At 39.0% G+C, this 18,186-nt stretch overlaps 1 protein-coding gene across 1 annotated transcript; it reads left to right on the top strand.

The window, feature by feature from the left end:
• Window positions 1–176: 176 nt before the first annotated feature.
• SAP30L (SAP30 like) lies at window positions 177–17,005 on the top strand. Its single transcript, XM_074291872.1, has 4 exons — window positions 177–490; window positions 6,849–6,971; window positions 12,080–12,178; window positions 14,361–17,005. The coding sequence occupies exons 1-4, from the start codon at window positions 266–268 to the stop codon at window positions 14,487–14,489; spliced, it is 576 nt and encodes a 191-aa protein (XP_074147973.1). The 5' UTR covers window positions 177–265; the 3' UTR covers window positions 14,490–17,005.
• The last annotated feature ends 1,181 nt before the right edge of the window (window positions 17,006–18,186 follow it).

An 18,186-nucleotide genomic window follows, 5' to 3' on the forward strand; every position in this document is an offset into this window, starting at 1 on the left:
TGACTTGGGGGCGGGACTTCCGCCGCCGCCGAGGCCGCCGCCTCGGGGAGAGCGGGGCAGCCCAGTGGGCGCCGCGGGGCTCGCGGGGCTCCGGGGGCCGCGGGTTCGAGGCCGCGCCGGGCCCCGGCGCGCACAGACAGCGGGAGGCCGGGCCCGCGGGCGGGGCCGGGGGGACCGCCTCGGCGGGGGGACCGCGACCGGGCCGGGGTCCCGGGGGCAGGGGCTCGAGCTCCCTGTGAGCGTCCCCGGGGCCGGGGCCGGGGCCATGAACGGCTTCAGCACAGAGGAGGACAGCCGGGAAGGGCCCCCAGCCCCGGCCCCGGCCCCCGCACCCGCCGCTGCGCCCGCGCCCGCCCCCGGCTACGGCCAGAGCTGCTGCCTGATCGAGGACGGGGAGCGCTGCGTCCGGCCTGCCGGCAACGCCTCCTTCAGCAAGAGGATCCAGAAGAGCATCTCGCAGAAGAAACTCCGGCTGGACATCGACAAAAGCGTGAGTTCCCCAGCCCCCGGCGGGGAAGGAAACGGAGGCCCAGAGAGGGCAAGCGACTGGCCCAAGGTCACACAGCCCGCGTGCGCCCTGTGCCCGCGCGGCGGAGCCCAGGCTTGAACCGTAGCTCGTTCCGAGCCTTGTTTTCCCCGCCCCCCTCCCCCACCCCCATGCCCACCCGGCTCCCCTCCCCAGGTGAGTGGGGGAGGGAAGGGATCAAGAGCAGGGACCCCAAGCTGGAGGACAGATGTAGCCTCGAGCCCGGACTTGGGCAACACTTGAGCTCTCTGAGCAATTGACTGGTTTCTTTTGTTTTGTGCGTTGTGAGCACTAGCGTTTGGGAAGGGGTTCCGGACGGACCACCGTTTCCATTCCCACTCAGCCCGTGTGATCAGCTTGCCCAGGCGGCGAGCCCTCGTGAGCCCTTCTGAGGGGGTGACCTTGGCCGAGTCATCCCCGCGCTTTAATTCTTCGGGAAACCGAGGCGGTGAGCACCCGATTGTTCCTGAGCCCCCTCCCGCTGCAGCGCGTTAGGGGAGGGCAGGGGGCTTTCTTTTCCCCAGCTCCCAACTTTTGCCCCATGGAGAAGGTGGGTGTACACACACCCCGAATTTTTCTTGAAGTCGAATTGCTCGTGGACCAACCCCCGAAGGGTAAGGCTGCTTTAGAGCCAGGGAGCTTCGGCTGTCGGTGGAAATGGGGCTCACCAAGATGGGCTAGAAATAAGGCTGAGGTCGCCCGGGTTTTATTTGTTTTTCTGAAGAGTGGTTTTTGCATTGCATGGGAGAGGAAAGAAAGCCCAGCCTTCCTGGACAAATGTTTTTCCACTTAAAGGCCTCTCCGCTGTTCCCTGCTTGCTCCGCTAACGTGTTTGATTCTGTAGATTGAGTCCTTTCCTTAACCTTTCTTGTGCCTGGAACCCCTTGGACTGTCTGACGGAGCTCTTCTTTGAGTAATGTTTTTAAGGAAATGCTAAATTGCAATTTGAGGTTAGTGAAAATAAAGATTTAATTGTTTTCCCAACCAGCCTTAGTTTGAGAATCTCTATCTTGATTCTTAATGTTCCCCGGAGGTAGGTTTTCTAGATGACTGGAAGGCAGTTCCTAAATTCAAGTGTCACCTTTGACCCTGGCAAGTCCCTTAATCCCTCTCCCCACCAACGCTCCAAAACTGAAATCTGCGGAACAGTTAACCAGTATGCTTTGGTGGAGTAGAAGTTTCTCACCCTCCCTCCACCATGCATATCTTCACCAGCACAACAAAAGTCTTCCCAGCTTCCAAGCTTTTCCCCCAAAACTAGCTTCAGAAAAGCAGCTCGCCCAGCTGTAGCATTTCATAGGTTACAAAGCACCTTTTGCTGCACAGGGTATGAGGTAGATGATGAATGTGCTGGTTTTTAACCCCATTTTATACATGAGAACACTGAAGCCCTGTGTGGGGGAGTGCTGAGCCCGAGGCCGCTTGTCTGGCTCTTGATTTCCTCCTTCTAGTGCTCTCTGAATAGCTTGTGCTACATCTTGCAGCGTTATAAATATTTTTTTAATTGAATGAATGGGAATTTAAATTTGATTACAAAGACGCTTAGGGCCTCCTACCTGATTGTAGGAAACTTGTCTGCAGGAGGTTCTAGTTTACAATCTAGAGATGTTCTTAATTGGTTGATAATGAGTGCTTTTTAGAATGTCATCTGTTGTCAAGTTTAGTGGCAGTTTCACTATTAAGGAGTCAGATTTGTTAAGGAGACTAGACAGGGTCGACTATTTAACATTCAAGAAGTCTAAGTGAGATGAATGAATACTTCCCACAGCTAGTAAATGCAGAGCCAAGAATTGAACCCAAGCCCTTTCACATTAAGTCCAGTCCCTTGTTCTACTGTATCAAACTGCCTCTCATCTAGAACTAAAGGATTAGCCAAAAACCGGAATATCCTCCATTATCAGCTAGGTTTGGGCTTTTATAAATCCTTTGTAAAGCTGTTTAGCAATTGCAATAATAGTGCACTTTCGAAATCACAACTTATATTTACCATAGCCTTTAAATCCATTGACATCTGGATGCTTTTACAACTGGGTTGAGACCACAAGTCTCCTCATTGATTTAGACTATTTGGGGGTGATTTTCTCTATATTTGGGGAATAAGAAAAAGAGGGTAATGAATTGCAATCACCTTGCTAAAAGTAATACCTCTTCACCTCTCAAATGGTACTTTTTAGGAACAGATTCACTAGCAATTTTCTTTTCAAGGTGGTGTCATTTCAGAAAGGGATTCCATTTTCTTCCTAAGAATGAACAGGGCTTCAGTGAAAAGTAACAGCTGTCTTGCTAAAAATCAGATTTGCAAATAGTAAAAAAAAAAAAAAAATGGAGATAAGGGGGGATAGGCTTTCCAAATCCTAATCAGCTGAATTACAGAAAATCTGTTCTTGTTAATGGCTAAAAGCATATGCTGACTCAGTATTTATAGAAACATGGAATGTCATAACAAGAAGAACTTTAAAATATGGAATGCATTGAAAGAGACCTTAGAACCTATCTAGTTCAACACCTTTATTTCTCACAGATAATGAAAATGAAGCCTGTAGAGGGTAAGTGACATCCAAGGTCATGTCAGTACAAAAGCAGAAATTGTGTTTTAATAGCATCAGAAAGCAGATGATTGAAGCAATCTTTATGTAGTTTTATATTTATTATTGATGTGTTGGTAGTGCTCTTTATTTCAAAAAATCACCTCTTTTTGGCATATCTCTGTTCTTTTGAATGCAGGGAACCAAGTGGTGACTAGCATGATGCAGTAAAAAGAAACATTGTTGAATTAAAAGGACTCAGGCTAGGCTCTTTGACTAGGTAGCTTAGTAGAAGTGGCATCCTGGAACTATGGAAGGAGACAGTTTTAATCCTAATTCTAGCAAAACCTTTCTTTCTGGGCCTCAGCTATCTCCTTTGTCCTTTTGAGTTAACAATTGGACTAAATAATCTCGAAAGATTTTCAACTTTTGACTTTCCACAATCAAGTTCTATGACCTATGGCTCAACTCTGATTTTTATATCCATGTGCAACTCTTGGAGGCCATGTGACATAGTAGAAAGATTTAAGTAGAAGGACATGTGGTTTCAAATCCCAGCTCTGTCATTAGTTAGCAGTATGATCATAGACCTCACTTCACTTCTCAAACCTTATTTCCTTTTGCCATCTGAAAAATGAAAATAATATTGGTGCCGCCTCTTCCCAGAGATGTAATTGAGGTTAATGCTTTGTAAAAACCAGTGCTGTAGAAATATGAGTTCAGCTAATATTTTCTTTAATTTTTAGTGTCAGTTAACTAGAGGAATAATACCTTCCCTTTCTTACTTAGATGGACCATTGAGGAAGGAGAACTCTGAAGAAGAGAATCATGTATTAGAATGCCATTCATTTCTAATAGACTTTGACTATAAAGATATTACTTGTGACTTCCTATGTCTTGAAATATTTTAAAATAGTTGAAAGAATCTAAATGATTGTTATCTACCTTATTAGATTGTAAGGTTCTTGATAATGAAGGTTTACTTTTTTTTTTTTTTTTACAAAATACTTAGCATGTTTTTTTGTTTTTTACAAAAATATTTACAAAATACCTAGCACAACGTAAGTGCTTACTAAATGCTTCTTAACTGAGCCTTTAAGGCTTTAGGATTGTAGATTTAGAGCTGGATCTTAGAAGTCATCTAATTCAACTCATTTTACAGAGGAAGAAACTGAGGTCCACAAAGTTTAAGTGATATGCCAAGGGCCTTACATTTAGGAAAGAGCAGACCTAAAATAGATCTTATTTTGCTATGTATTTATTTTAAATTTTTATTGTTATTTTTTGGAAGGACTTTTTTATATCAGTTTTATCTACATATATTTATCTACACACACATAAATCCCTCCTTTCTTCTACCCATATAGCTACTTTTTAAAACCAACTGACATCTCTAGTAAAGGTTCTTTTTTTTTTTTCCTAGTAAAAGAGAGACCCTGGTCTGATACTATTATACACCCTATCTTTCTTCTTCTGCAAAAAATGAAGAAAAAGATTTTTCTCTTCTTTATCTGATGGACAAATTTGATCATTATAATTAGATGGTCAGGTTCCTTCTGTTATTCTTCCAATTAACATTGTTTCTTTTTCTGCTTACTTCCTTCTGAATCAGTTTGTTGAAGTCTTTCAATGCTTTTCTGAATTAATAGACTCCATCTTTAACAGCACTAGCCAAATGCAGTCCTGCCCAGTAACTTTTAATAAACAAAGGGCTTTAAATAGCCCCTATTTGTAGGGGCCAAAATAAATCACTCCACCCATGCTTAAACTTAAAACTATTTATGACCAAAGGATCCAACTCAATAAAAAAATATATTCATCCAAATAAATTGCCAGTGTTTATTATGTTCTCATTGAAAAGTGCCAAATTTATTGTGGACTGATTTCATATCCGTTTACTTTCATCTTTTAACTAGCAATCCAGAAAGTAACCTCCAATTCAAAAGTGTCCAATTAAAAGACGAAGAGAACATTTGTGCACCATCTGCTTCAGTGTCAATAATTCTAAGTAATTTAGAGAACCTCTCATTTCTCTGTCGTTTCCCTTGGCTAACCCTGGGGTTTGTTTTTCAGCAAAATCAGATCCCTCTCACCATGACTACTGCTTCATCCATCCTTGTATGTAGTCATGGCTTTGGGCATTTGAAGAGAGCAGCATGCTGGAGAGGGAAGTGACCTAGACTCGAAACATCTAAAGTCTTAGAACTAGAATATTTAGACTCAGCCCTAGCACGGGTTATCTTTGTGACATTGTTTGAATCATTTTGCCTCAATAACCTGTTGCTTTCTCTTAAGAACGGGGTTAGTAAGCCCTGTTATACTTAGATTGTTATGTGATTTAAAGGAAATATTTGCATAAAAACTCTGTAAGGCTATATAAAGTTGCAATTTTTAAAAAAATCAGCCTGTATCCATAAAAAGAAATATCACAAAATAAGTATTTGGATCAGCCATTCAGTTTTTCCTCAGTAAAATAAGGTTTTTATCTTTCCTTATAATTTGATCTATACATGAAGTCAGAAACATAGTCTGAGAATTATAGAGAATCAGAAATCTTAGAGATTAGCCTAAATTCCCTTGCTTTTTGCATGGAGCAGCTGAGGCCCAGTGTGGGTAAGTAATTTGACAAAGATTTCCCTTGTATTATAGGTTTCAGATTCATACATAGAATGAAATTTTAAGAAAATTTGGCAACTTTCTCTTAAGTAGGTATTACTCATATAAAATATCATAACTCTTGTCACCTAGAACATCCTTGTTCACTCTTTTCAGGTTTTGTTCATTCTTAAAGGCTAACTTTGTGATTTACCCTGCTTTGTAAACTCATAATACTTCTAAATCTTGCTAAAATCTTTTTTGCCACATTCTTCTCTTATTCCAAAAAACTTTCAGGGGCAACTCTGAGTAATTGAAAGGCCAAAGGTGACCCTGAATAGCAGGAAGGCAGGGGATGTTGCACACTCAGTTACTGATCAGTTATATTCTGCTCAATTGTTTTCCTTTGGTATAAAAAAGGGTTCAGTTTGGGGGCAAGTGTGGATCATATCCAGAAATTACTATACTATAAAAACAAAAAGTATCAATAAAACTTAATTAAAACACCAAACCTTTATTGGCTTGCCATTGTCTACAGAATAAAGGACAAACTCCTCAGCTAGCACTGAAAGCCCTTTCATAGTTTGGCTTCAGTCTCATTTCCAAATATATTTCCTATTGCTGACTTGTTTGACCCTCTTTCCCTGCTAAACCAGGCTCTTCATTGTTCTTAGAATATATCCTGTTCTTTTCCATGCTCTTGCTGTTCACCACATCTGGAATGATGTCTTCCCTCTCCTCTGACTAATCCAGTCCTGTTCATCCTTTATGTCTCCATTCAATACCCACTTCCTGCAGGAAACCTTAATAACAATATTAATAATGATAATAGCTTTCTTACAAAGCCTCCCTTGACTATAGCAACCCACATTTCTCCTTTCTCTCAACTCAACACACTCATTATTTGGCATTTATCACTGACTGTCTTTGTAAACATTTTGAAAGTGCTTTGTAAAAATGTTAAAGCAGTATATAAATGAGTTATTATTACTATAATGCAATATTAACTATGTATCTTATCTCTCCAACTAGATCTTAAATTCCTTAGGGTAGGGACTGTATGTATCATACTTTGTAGCTCCCCTGGTGCCTTTCCCATAATAGGCAGTAGATATACTGTCAATTAATATTCTGGGTACTGAGCCTGTTTGTATTGCAGTGTTAACTGGCAATTCACTTTAACTGTGTTTGTTTCCCTCTAGGTAAGACATCTGTATATCTGTGATTTTCACAAAAATTTCATCCAGAGCGTACGAAATAAAAGGAAGAGAAAGACCAGTGATGATGGTGGAGATTCTCCTGAGCATGAAACAGACATCCCTGAGGTAGAGATCAGAAAATATAAAAGATGAATTGTGTCCAGTATATATCTTAGGCTTTATCAGAAGTCTATGAAACATTTTAATTGGAAGGGACCTTAAAGCATAAAATGAGAAAGAAAAGACCTCATTTTGTAGCTTAAGAAACCCAGAAAGAGGTAACCTTCAAAGATAATATGGCATTAACTTTGGCAGAGTTTGGCTAAAACCCCAATCTTCTGACCCCTTTTACTCTCTAGACTACTTTTTAAACCTTATTTTTACTAACACTTTTTTAAAAATATCACCTTCATTCCCTTTCTCATTTAGTCTTTCCTTGTAACAAAGATTTTAAGAGAAAGAAAAAAAGTAGTTCAGCAAAATCAGCTAATGCGTTAGTCACATCTGACAATAAATGCAGTATTCCACTCCCATAGTCCTTGCCTCTTTGAAGAAAGGAGAGAAATGAATTTTCTCAACCACCAGGCTGTCTTTCTTATAAAGACTTTTAGGATAATTCATAAACCTAGGCGCTGCATAGAATTTCATAAAGCTATTAATTTTTGCCTCTTAACATTTTAGACCCTGAAAGTATCCCCAGATATAGCCTTGAACCAAAGAAGCTATTTCACTCACAATAGCTAGAACTCACAAGAACTTTTCCATCTAAGAGACAGCCTTGATTTAAAGATGTCTACCTCTGTCAAGAAGAAAGCTTTAAACAAGTGTTCAGGAAGGAATATTGGATTTTCTTTCTTCTAAATTGTTTTCACTTAAGACTCAAAAGAAGTAGAAGCATTTAGTACACATTGTATGTCTGGTGCATGAATATTTCATAGGGCACGCCAGTAGAAATGATTTTGCAGGAATGGAAAGAGGAGGTAGTCTCTTGTCTGCAGATTTTACAGAATGCCAGCACTAGAAGGGACTTTAGAGATCACCTGGTGCATCTTTTTTTACAGTTGTAGAAGTGAGGCATTACAAAGAGGCAGTGACTTGGGCAAAGTCATACAGCAAAGTAGTAATGAAGCTGAGCAAATCTTCAAACTTATGGCATATATGTTCGCCTTCTTGTACCTTTTCCAGAACCAGTTTATACCGTTTCTTTTGTTCTTTGCCTTCTTTTTTTTTTTTTTTTCTTCAAAAAGAACTGATGTTCCATTTTCAAAATTCCTTTCACATGAAAAGTTTTGATGAAATGGTCTAGAAAGAAATAAAGGGCTTGAGTCCCTCAAACTGATGACTCATTTTGTATGTTGTTGTTTAGTTATAGCTGTCTTTCTGTGACCTCAATTAGAATTTTCTTGGCAGAGATACTATAGTGGTTTGCCATTTCCTTCTGTAGCCCATATTATAAATAAGAGAGCTAAGATAAACAAGGTTAAGTGACTTGCCCAGGATCACATACTGTTAAATGTCTGAGGCTAAATTTGAACTCAGGAAGACAAGTCTTCCTTTCAGACCCAACATTCTCTTCACTATACCAACTACTTTCCCCTCTCCATCTATTTAGGAATAGATAACTCAATCCAATTTTTCTGAGACATCAGTGTTTCTTATATTGTGTTATTTGAAAGGGCTATACCAAATCCACCTTGATCTTCACCATTTAATCATCAGTGGTGACTCTTGCCTTAAGCATTTGAAGATCTTTCAGAGTGTTTAGATGTACAGAAATGAGACAAGCTCTGCCTTCAAGGAGCTTACATTCTAATGGGGGAGTCAGTAGTGGACAGGGAAGTGAGTTTTTGGTCTAGGTTATGAATGGAGGTATAGGGCATTTGATTTTCTTATCCTTTTTGGTAATAGTGGTACTGTTAGTTTGATTATTATTCCCAGAACAAGAGGTCGAAAGCTGGGAGAGATAAAGATACAGGCCAATTGGTGAGATGCCCTGTAAGGCCAGTTTTTTTTTTGGTTGATGGCAAGTGACTGCTTTCATTCTAAAATTAGGATAGAAGTGTGCCTAAAACAGAATTTGAGGCCATAACTTTCACACTTATTTCTTCTTCATTTTATCTTTTTAATCTCATCAAGTTCTACCATTTCTTTCTTTGAGATTGTCTCCTTGATTCACCATTTTTTCTCTGTTCCTAAGGTCACCACCCTAAGATGTATTATTCTCATCACCTCACATGTGGGTTACTGCATCATATTCTTAACTGATCCAACTTTACTCTTCTTCCCTTCCAGTCCAACCAACATATAGACATAATACTGAACTTCCTAAAATACCTGCTGTTTTCTGCATCTCCCCTTTCTGAAAACCTGCACTATCTCCTTCTTGCATCAAACCCCATGCAACATGCCATCCTCTGCCTATATGCATTTGCATAGGTTATTACCCAAGCATTGCATGCCCACTTTCCTCTTCTCTTGCTTCCAGGCTCCTTATCTTCCTTCACAGTTCAGCACAGATGCTGTCTCCTCTTTGTAGCCTTTCCTGACTCTTCACTGATCCCCCTCTGAAAGTACTCTTTTCCTACTCCAGATCTTCCTAGAGTACTTTGTTTAAATGTCTTCTTTGCCCTTAATACTTTATCTTTTAATATCAATAAAAGATAGCTGTGTGGCACAGTGAATAGAATGTTACACTTGGAGTCAGGAACTCTGGGTTCAAATCTTCTTCCATATACTTCATAACTATGTGACTAAGCAAGAAACAAATTTTTCTCAGCCTTGGTTTCCTCATCTTTAAAATGGAGATTTTAAAAAGCACCTTCCGTGGTCTAAGTGTACCTGATCTAAAGCTATATTATATAGCAGCAGTCACCAAAACCATTTGGTATTGGCTAAGAAATAGAACGGTAGATCAGTGGAACAGATTAGATACAAAGGACAAAAAAGGGTACATCTATAGCAATCTAATCTTTGACAAACCCAAAGATACCAACATTAGGGACAAAAATTCATTATTCAGAAGAAACTGTTGGGAAAACTGGAAATTAGTATGGCAGAAATTAGATATGGACCCACACTTAACACCATATACCAAGATAAGATCAAAATGGGTCCATGATTTAGTCATAAAGAATGAGATCATAAATAGATTAGAGGAACAGAGAATAGTCTACCTCTCAGACCTGTGGAGGAGGAAGGAATTTATGACCAGAGGAGAATTAGAGATCATTATTGATCACAAAATAGAAGATTTTGATTACATCAAACTAAAAAGTTTCTGTACAAACAATACTAATGCAAACAAGATTAGAAGGGAAGTAACAAATTGAGAAAATATTTTTAAAAGTAAAGGTTCTGACAAAGATCTCATTTCCAAAATATATAGAGAACTGACCCTGATTTATAGGAAACCAAACCATTCTCCAATTGATAAGTGGTCAAGGGATATGAACAGACAATTCTCAGATGATGAAATTGAAACTATTTCCACTCATATGAAAGAGTGTTCCAAATCACTACTGATCAGAGAAATGCAAATTAAGACAACTCTGTGATACCACTACACACCTGTCAGATTGGCTAAAATGACAGGAACAAATAATGATGAATGTTGGAGGGGATGTGGGAAAACTGGGACACTGATACATTGTTGGAGTTGTGAAAGAATCCAGCCATTCTGGAGAGCAATTTGGAACTATGCCCAAAAAGTTGTCAAACTGTGCATACCCTTTGACCCAGCATTGCTGTTATTGGGATTATATCCCAAAGAAATACTAAAGAGTGGAAAGGGACCTGTATGTGCCAAAATGTTTGTGGCAGCTCTTTTTGTTGTAGCTAGAAACTGGAAGTTGAATGGATGTCCATCAATTGGAGAATGGTTGGGTAAATTGTGGTATATGAAAGTTATGGAATATTATTGCTCTGTAAGAAATGACCAGCAGGAGGAATACAGAGAGGCTTGGAGAGACTTAAATCAACTGTTGCTGAGTGAAATGAGCAGAACCAGAAGATCACTATACACTTCAACAACAATACTGTATGAGGATGTATTCTGATGGAAGTGGAAATCTTCAACATAAAGAAGATCCAACTCACTTCCAGTTGATCAATGATGGACAGAAATAACTACACCCAGAGAAGGAACACTGGGAAGCGAATGTAAATTGTTAGCACTACTGTCTATCTACCCAGGTTACTTATGCCTTCGGAAGCTAATAATTAATGTGCAACAAGAAAATGGTATTTACACACATATATTGTGTCTAGGTTATATTGTAACACATGTAAAATGTATGGGATTACCTGCCATCGGGGGGAGGGAGTGGAGGGAGGGAGGGGATAATTTGGAAAAATGAATAAAAAATAAAATAAAATAAAAAGCACCTTCCTCTTGGTGAGAATCAAATGAGATAGCACTTCATCTAGTTTTTATTATTATTAATGATGAATCAACAAGCATTTACTCAATACCTACCAAATGCTAGGACCAGGGCATGGAAAGACAAAAGTGAAACAATCTTTGCCCACAGGTAGTTTTCATCTATAGGAAGAGACAACTTGTACACATATGTAGTATCAGATCTTTCTCTATAGACTATAAATTCCTTGAAATTAGGAAGAGTTTTCATTTGTCTTTTTATCCCTAGCATCTAGTAGTATATTAGTTAGTACCTGATTTGTATCTTATAGAACAATGTCTGGCCTTATTGATTGATATTTTGCAGGACTTAGTAGGCACTTATTCAAGCTTGTGTCTGCCTAATTCTATCCTACACACCCAACCTCATCTTCCATTTCCATTCCTGTCCCACTCCAATAAGGCAGATTTTCTCTCTGCTCTCTTTACCATGTACTGTGTCTTCTTTATCCCCTTCTAATTCTTCACTTCCCCTCTTTAAACTCTGCTTATACTATCATAGTGCCATGAAGTCTGTTTGACCTTTCCAGCCCTAATGGTTCACTCCCTTTCTTTGACAATTAGTACCAAATAGTATAGTATTAAAGTTGCTTGCCAGTCTTCTCTATCCCCAATTAGCTTATGAATCCATTGAGCTACCATTCTTTATACTTCCTTTCTAACATTTCCATAATTTTCTATTAGTATCCCCAGAACTTAGCCCAGTGTTTTACACATAGTAAGAGTTTAATAAATGCTTCATTTATTTGTAACTAGCACAGTGCTGAGCAAATAATGAAATACTTGTTGATAATAGTTTCTTTATTGTTCTCTCCAGGTTGATTTGTACCAGTTGCAAGTGAATACATTGAGACGCTACAAAAGGCATTACAAGTTGCAGACCAGACCAGGATTCAACAAGGCACAGCTAGCAGAAGTATGTAGGGCAATGGCTTTTGAAAATAATAACCTTCATATTCTTCCTCCTGACTTCTTTCACTAGGCCCTGCTGCGTTCTCTGATAATTTTTTTTTTTAACTTGTTTTCTGTATGGTTACCTTTTATCATCCTCAATAAAAAAGGATCCTTTTCTTGAACTAGTTCCCCTCTATTTCCCTCTTCCCCTATCCCTGCCCCAGTCTCCTATTCCAAACTTCTTTCTAGGACTATGGCTCTTTGCTTCTTTGATTTAAAAAAAAAAAAAAAAATGCAATGTTGAAGAGGCTTCAGCCAAGAAAAGATCATGTGACTTAAGACACACAACTAGTAGTGCCAGAACATGAACCTAAGTATCCTGATTTTTCATTGTAATGTGGTAATGGTTGGTTATTTGCATATTTCTATATTCTTTCTCTGTAGCCCACTATGTTGTCATAAATATGTCAATAACCTAACATAATATTTTTAAATCATTTCTATATTCTTGTAGGTACTTTTGTGGATTCTCTCCTATCTGTTCCCATATCTCCCCTCCCCTTCTCTTTTTTCCTATGTCCTTTTTTCTAGGTGTCCTAGGCCCAGCAGTCAATTCTGGATTTTCTGTTGTCTTGTAAAAGCCAGCAGCCTCACTTTCTTTTTATTCTATTTATTAAGCAGAGAAATGCTTCCAAAGCAATATTAAAGGGTGAAGGTATGCATCATTATTGACTAGAGGGAATCAGTGTGACATGAGATAAGACTAAAAGATCTTATCTTATAAGACTAAAAACTGACATCTTATTGAAAAGGGCCTTGAATGTCAGACTAATGAGTTTGAATTTGAATAAGCCATTGAAAAGATGGTTTTTTTCCTCTTTCCATGTTTCACAAAGAGTTGTTCAGCTTCTTGTTAGATAAATTTATGGATTTAGAGGCTCAATTTATTCAACTGGAAACTTATTTCAATAGATATAAAAAGTTACATGTTTACAAAGATCTATGTAAAGATGGGGAAATGTTCTTGAGTGAGTTGTCAAAAGTCCCATTACATTTAAATGTGTTCTCCCCCTCTCTCTCTCTCTCTCTCTCCCTTCCTCCCTCTTTTTCCATATATGTGTGTGTATATATATATATGTGTAAATGTATGTGCAAATACATATGCATATATACATGTGTGTATTTATAATTCCTTTCTCTGATACTGAATGATTCACAAAGTACTTTCTTCATACCTTCCCTTTGAAGTAGTAGCTTTATCTTCATTTTAAAGATGAAGAAACTGTTTCAGAGAAGGTATAATAACTTATCTAAGACCATGCCATTAAGTGGCAAAGCTGAAATGCAAATTGTGACTACCCTTATCCCTAAAACCACAGTCTTCCAGAAGGCATTTTCCCTTTGTTTCCCAATTCAGAACATTGAGTAAATTTACCTTGAAAGTTACTTATTATAGAGAGCTATTTTCGCATGTTTAGGTGTCCATCCTTTATAACATTTTGCATATATGGTAGGCTCTCAATATGTATTTGTTGTATTAAACTCTGTTGAATATGAAGTATATATCCCTAGGGTAGCCACCATCAACAAGATTTTCACGGTCCTAATTCACTGAACCAGTAAAAAGGGAAAATGTATTCCTGGAATCCTGCATTAAAGCTAAAAATGCATCTTCCTACTAAAATACTTATTGATGGCAAATCAGGTATCATTGAAATAGTTCTGTTAATATCCTTCACAGTCATCTAAAAATTATAGCTCCCTTTCACATCACACTTAAAAAGTTACAAAGAACTTTGCACAGGTGGCCTCATTAGATCCTCATAATAACCCAGTAAGGTGGATAGTGTAAGACAGGAAATATTCCCAAAGAGGAGAGGTGGCTTGCCCAGTGTTCCACAGCCAATAAATGGTAGAGTTAAGATTCAGGCTAAGAGTTTCTGGCTCCAGACTTACTGTACCACAGTTCACTTAAAATGTCAGCTAAATTCGTGTGAGCTGGCCAGGGAGCCCAGCCTTCATTCTGTGGAATAGTAATTCTAAATGGCCAATAAAAAAACAAAACAAAACAAAAAAAAAAAAAAACCTTTTGAAATATAACCTACTTTTTAAGTAGGAAATTCCCTGTTGAGAGTTGTCCCTAGAGAGAGGATTTTGTTGCTCCAGTTTGTGAACTAAGTGAACTCTTTGTATTCTCCATATAGACTGTCAGCCGTCACTTCCGGAACATCCCAGTGAACGAGAAAGAGACCCTTGCTTATTTCATCTATATGGTGAAGAGTAACAAGAGTAGACTGGACCAGAAAGCAGAGAGTAATAAGCAACTGGAATGATGAAGAGTTCGACTGTCAAGAAATTAAGTATAATACTTAAAAGACTGGTGATACCTGGTACATTTGTACCTATGAAGACTGTTAAATTCTACTGTAAATTTAAGGGAAAAAAAGTATGAATGATGGAAGAATTCAATTTTCAGTTCAATTCAACGAAGATTCATTAAGCGCCTACTATATATGTAAGGCCTTTTGTGGCCAGGAGTAGTGTATTCTATTGCTTCCATGTGTGTATAGAAAGACTTTTAAGATTGGATTGAGAAGTAAGAGTCAAGCACTCTTACATGACTGTGGCAGGCTATGATGCAGCAGATTACAGCATTAAATCATTTCTTCTTGAAATGTGGGATCTAATAGGTTATAAATCAAACAATTCAATAACTACCCTAGAGCCAGATGGCCATTGTGTTGGGACCTAGCCATAGATACCAGGGAAGCAGCAGTTGAGGATTAAGGTGCATGGGCAGAAGGATGTATGTAACTTCATGTAACCTGCCCAGGGCCCAGAAGTCCCCCATTTTACACCAGCTTTGCAGTTCACTGGAGTCAGCCAACACATCCTTCTGAACCCATTGGAAATCTGTTTCCACACCACCAACACAGTGCCTTGCCTGGAGTAGGCACTCAGATAAAGATCTGTTGGTTCATTAAGCACCAAAAATACCAAATGTGAACAGCTGCCACAGATCTCTTCTGTTGGATTGGTGGGAAAGATTAGTGTCATGCTTCAGGTAGGAGTTGGACTGGATGACCATCCCAGGTCCCTTCCCAACTCTAAGATTCTGTGACCTTATTTTGGAGAGAATGAAAGGAATAGAAGTATTGGTGCAGGTGTGTGTATGTGTATATGTATGTGAGTGAGTGAGTGAGAGAGAGAGAGAGTGAGTGAGTGGGGGGAGGGAGGGTGTCGGGATGATTCAAGCCAAATTAGGATTTCAGGGCAGTTATATTTGTTGAGCAGTGTTGCATTTCTAGAAATATTGACAGGAAAACCCTTACAATTGGTGTTGCTATCCCTGATAGGCACACAGCTATTTTTGCTGAAGCTAGGAGCTAGGACCTATCCACCTTCCTTTCTTTAAGAGCAAATTCATTGGCCAAATAGGAGATTCCTTCAAAATCACCAAGAATGGTGATGTGATAGTTTCCACTCAAAACAGAATCAGTTGAGTAACAGAAAATGTTTGGGTTTTGGTGTTCATGCAGCATTGTCAGGCTTCCAAAGGTGTCTACAAAGAGCTAATCATACCGGTGACCCATCTATGTGCAATTTGCTTTTCCTTGATTCATAAAATCAAGCCAACTAATTTAAGCTTAGTAATTTACCCAGTATTTGATGTTCTGAAGGTCAGATTCTTCCCATATGATTGTATGTCAAAGCCAAGGGGTTTTTTTTTTTTTTTCTTAAAGTTTTATGTTTGAAAGTATGCTTTTTTGCAAATGGCTATAATCAGGATGTTTGGGGGGTGGGGAGGAGAAAAGCTTGGATTTTAAACTTCCAGTTTTCTTGATTTTTGTGTTTTATGGACAGCTGCCATGGTGTCGTTACTTGGTTTTGACACTGAGATCTTAATCTTAAGCAGTCAAAGTAGCATTGCCCCTAAGACAGAATGTTAATATTTGTACAGCGGAGACACCAGGAGTGTAGAAGTGAGAGAATTGTTGCTGGGTGGTTTTACAAAATTTTGGAAGATTCAGTGGAGCAGAACCACGTAAATATCATCTACAGGTCACTCCCTACCAGAAGCACTTCTGTAACTCAATTGCAACATGTTCCTTTAGCTGGAAAGATTTTACTCACATCCAAAATGCATGTTCCAAAAAAAATCCAAGCATTTTTAAATACTGTAAATGAATGTATATAGACTATACTTTGGATCTTGGGGATCTTATTTTAATGTGCTTCCTACCCAAAAGAAGAGGGTGAAGTTTGCTCCCTGAGGGTTTGCATTCATTTCAATTCCATGTATATTTATTCATAAGAATGGGTCACAGTTGTATTAGTGCTTTGCCATATACAAAGCATCTTCCTCACAACAAAACTAAGAAGTAACTAGTGCAAGAATTATCTGTATTTTACAGAGAAGAAAACTGGAGGTGAGTGACTTATCCAAGTCACCTGGGTGACTAGTCCATTAGTGGTAAAGTGAGGACTCAAACCAGGTTCTTCAAGTTGCAAGTGTAGAACTCTCCTTCCTACACTGTGCTGCTTCTAGCCAAAGGATTGTTGGGGTAGGCATTGTGAAAGACCAAAAGAACCCACACTGCTGGATAACGTGTACTTCTTTCTTAATGAGATTGAACCTTTTCCAAAAGACTGCGTCAAACCCTGATAGACCCTATCAGAACTCTCGGTACTGTCCCTCTCATTCATTACCTAAAGGAGATGATGTTCCCTCCGGGCGATAGTTGGTGGGATGGTTGGGGGCGCTATGGATTAAAGCAGTATTTGAATGCCCTCTGTGAAAATGTTGGTATTCAAAGAATAAAATATCTCTCTAACTCTCAGACTAAAATAGTGAAACATGCCACTGGTTTTGGTTTTGGTTGTTTGTGTTTTAACCTGATAATCTGTTTTTTCCATTTCAATAGCAGTACATTTCTTTCCTAGGGAAGATGATGTCAGACTCCATCTGTTCAAAGTGTGTTTTTAAGAATGCTTTTGTTTTTAACAGAAATTTAAGAGGAATTTTCATCACAATCATTTGAGTCCATTGTGTACCAAGAACAATGTTTTCTCTCCAAAAAAAAAAAAAAAAGAGAGAGAGAGAGAGAAAGAAAGAAAGCACTTTAATGTTAATAGAGAGTTGGGGTAGCTAGATGGTACAGTGGATAGAGCACCAGCCCTGAAATCAGGAGGACCTGAGTTCAAGGCTGCCCTCAGACACTTAATACTTCCTGGCTATGTGACCCTGGGCAAGTCACTTAACCCCAGCTGCCTCAGGAAAACAAAAAACAAAAAAATAGAGACTTAGAATTTTTCCTTTCACTGAAAGAGGAAGGATGAAACTCTCAGCATTTAGAGTTTTCTGATCACCAGATACCTGTTCCCTCATTGAACAGCTTTTGTCTACTCAGAATTAAAAAATTGAAAAGGACCTTACCACCTAGTCCAACCTAGTCCAAAAGTAATCTCCATAGTGTATATCTGAGAAGGGCTTATCCAGACTCTGCTTGAAGACCTTATGTGCCTTGGTCTTCCCTTCCATTTATAATACATTATTGAGTGGCTATCCCTGAGGCCCCTTGACAACTTCCTACCCTGGGAGAATTCATTGGGATATTCTAAAAAGCTGTATCTTCTCTATAAATGACTTGGTTTGGGGATTTGTATGGTGTTTGGGACTTTTTTAGACCACTTGCCTGTAAAGGTAACTCACCTTTCTTCTCTCTTTTGTGTCTTAAGAGTGCTTCTAAATGGTTATCCCAAGGCAAAATGAATTGGAAACTAAAAATTAGAGTGATGGACCAAATGTAGCTGTCTTTGTAAGGTGGCTTACAAAATTTTACCCCTACTCTCAAGGGAGGAAGTATCCCATTTGACAGATGAGGTAACCAGTTTGGTGATTCATAGCAAATTCACTTCAAAGCAGTGGTAAAGCTGAAATTATTACTACAGCACATCTCTCTTCCCTCAATCACACTGCCCTGCCTCCTCTTCCTTCTTTTAAATGCCTTTCTCTCATTTTGTCCATCT

Source organism: Sminthopsis crassicaudata, chromosome 2 (assembly GCF_048593235.1).
Source record: "Sminthopsis crassicaudata isolate SCR6 chromosome 2, ASM4859323v1, whole genome shotgun sequence".
In the NCBI taxonomy this organism is placed as follows: domain Eukaryota; kingdom Metazoa; phylum Chordata; class Mammalia; order Dasyuromorphia; family Dasyuridae; genus Sminthopsis; species Sminthopsis crassicaudata.

What these genes read in the sequence shown, in the direction of transcription:
- SAP30L (XM_074291872.1), top strand. Translation starts at nt 266, where the DNA reads ATGAACGGCTTCAGCACAGAGGAGGACAGCCGGGAAGGGCCCCCAGCC. An exon ending in GGCTGGACATCGACAAAAGC is followed by an intron (nt 491 to 6,848) that starts GTGAGTTCCCCA and finishes GTTTCCCTCTAG; the next exon opens with GTAAGACATCTGTATATCTG. An exon ending in ATGAAACAGACATCCCTGAG is followed by an intron (nt 6,972 to 12,079) that starts GTAGAGATCAGA and finishes TGTTCTCTCCAG; the next exon opens with GTTGATTTGTACCAGTTGCA.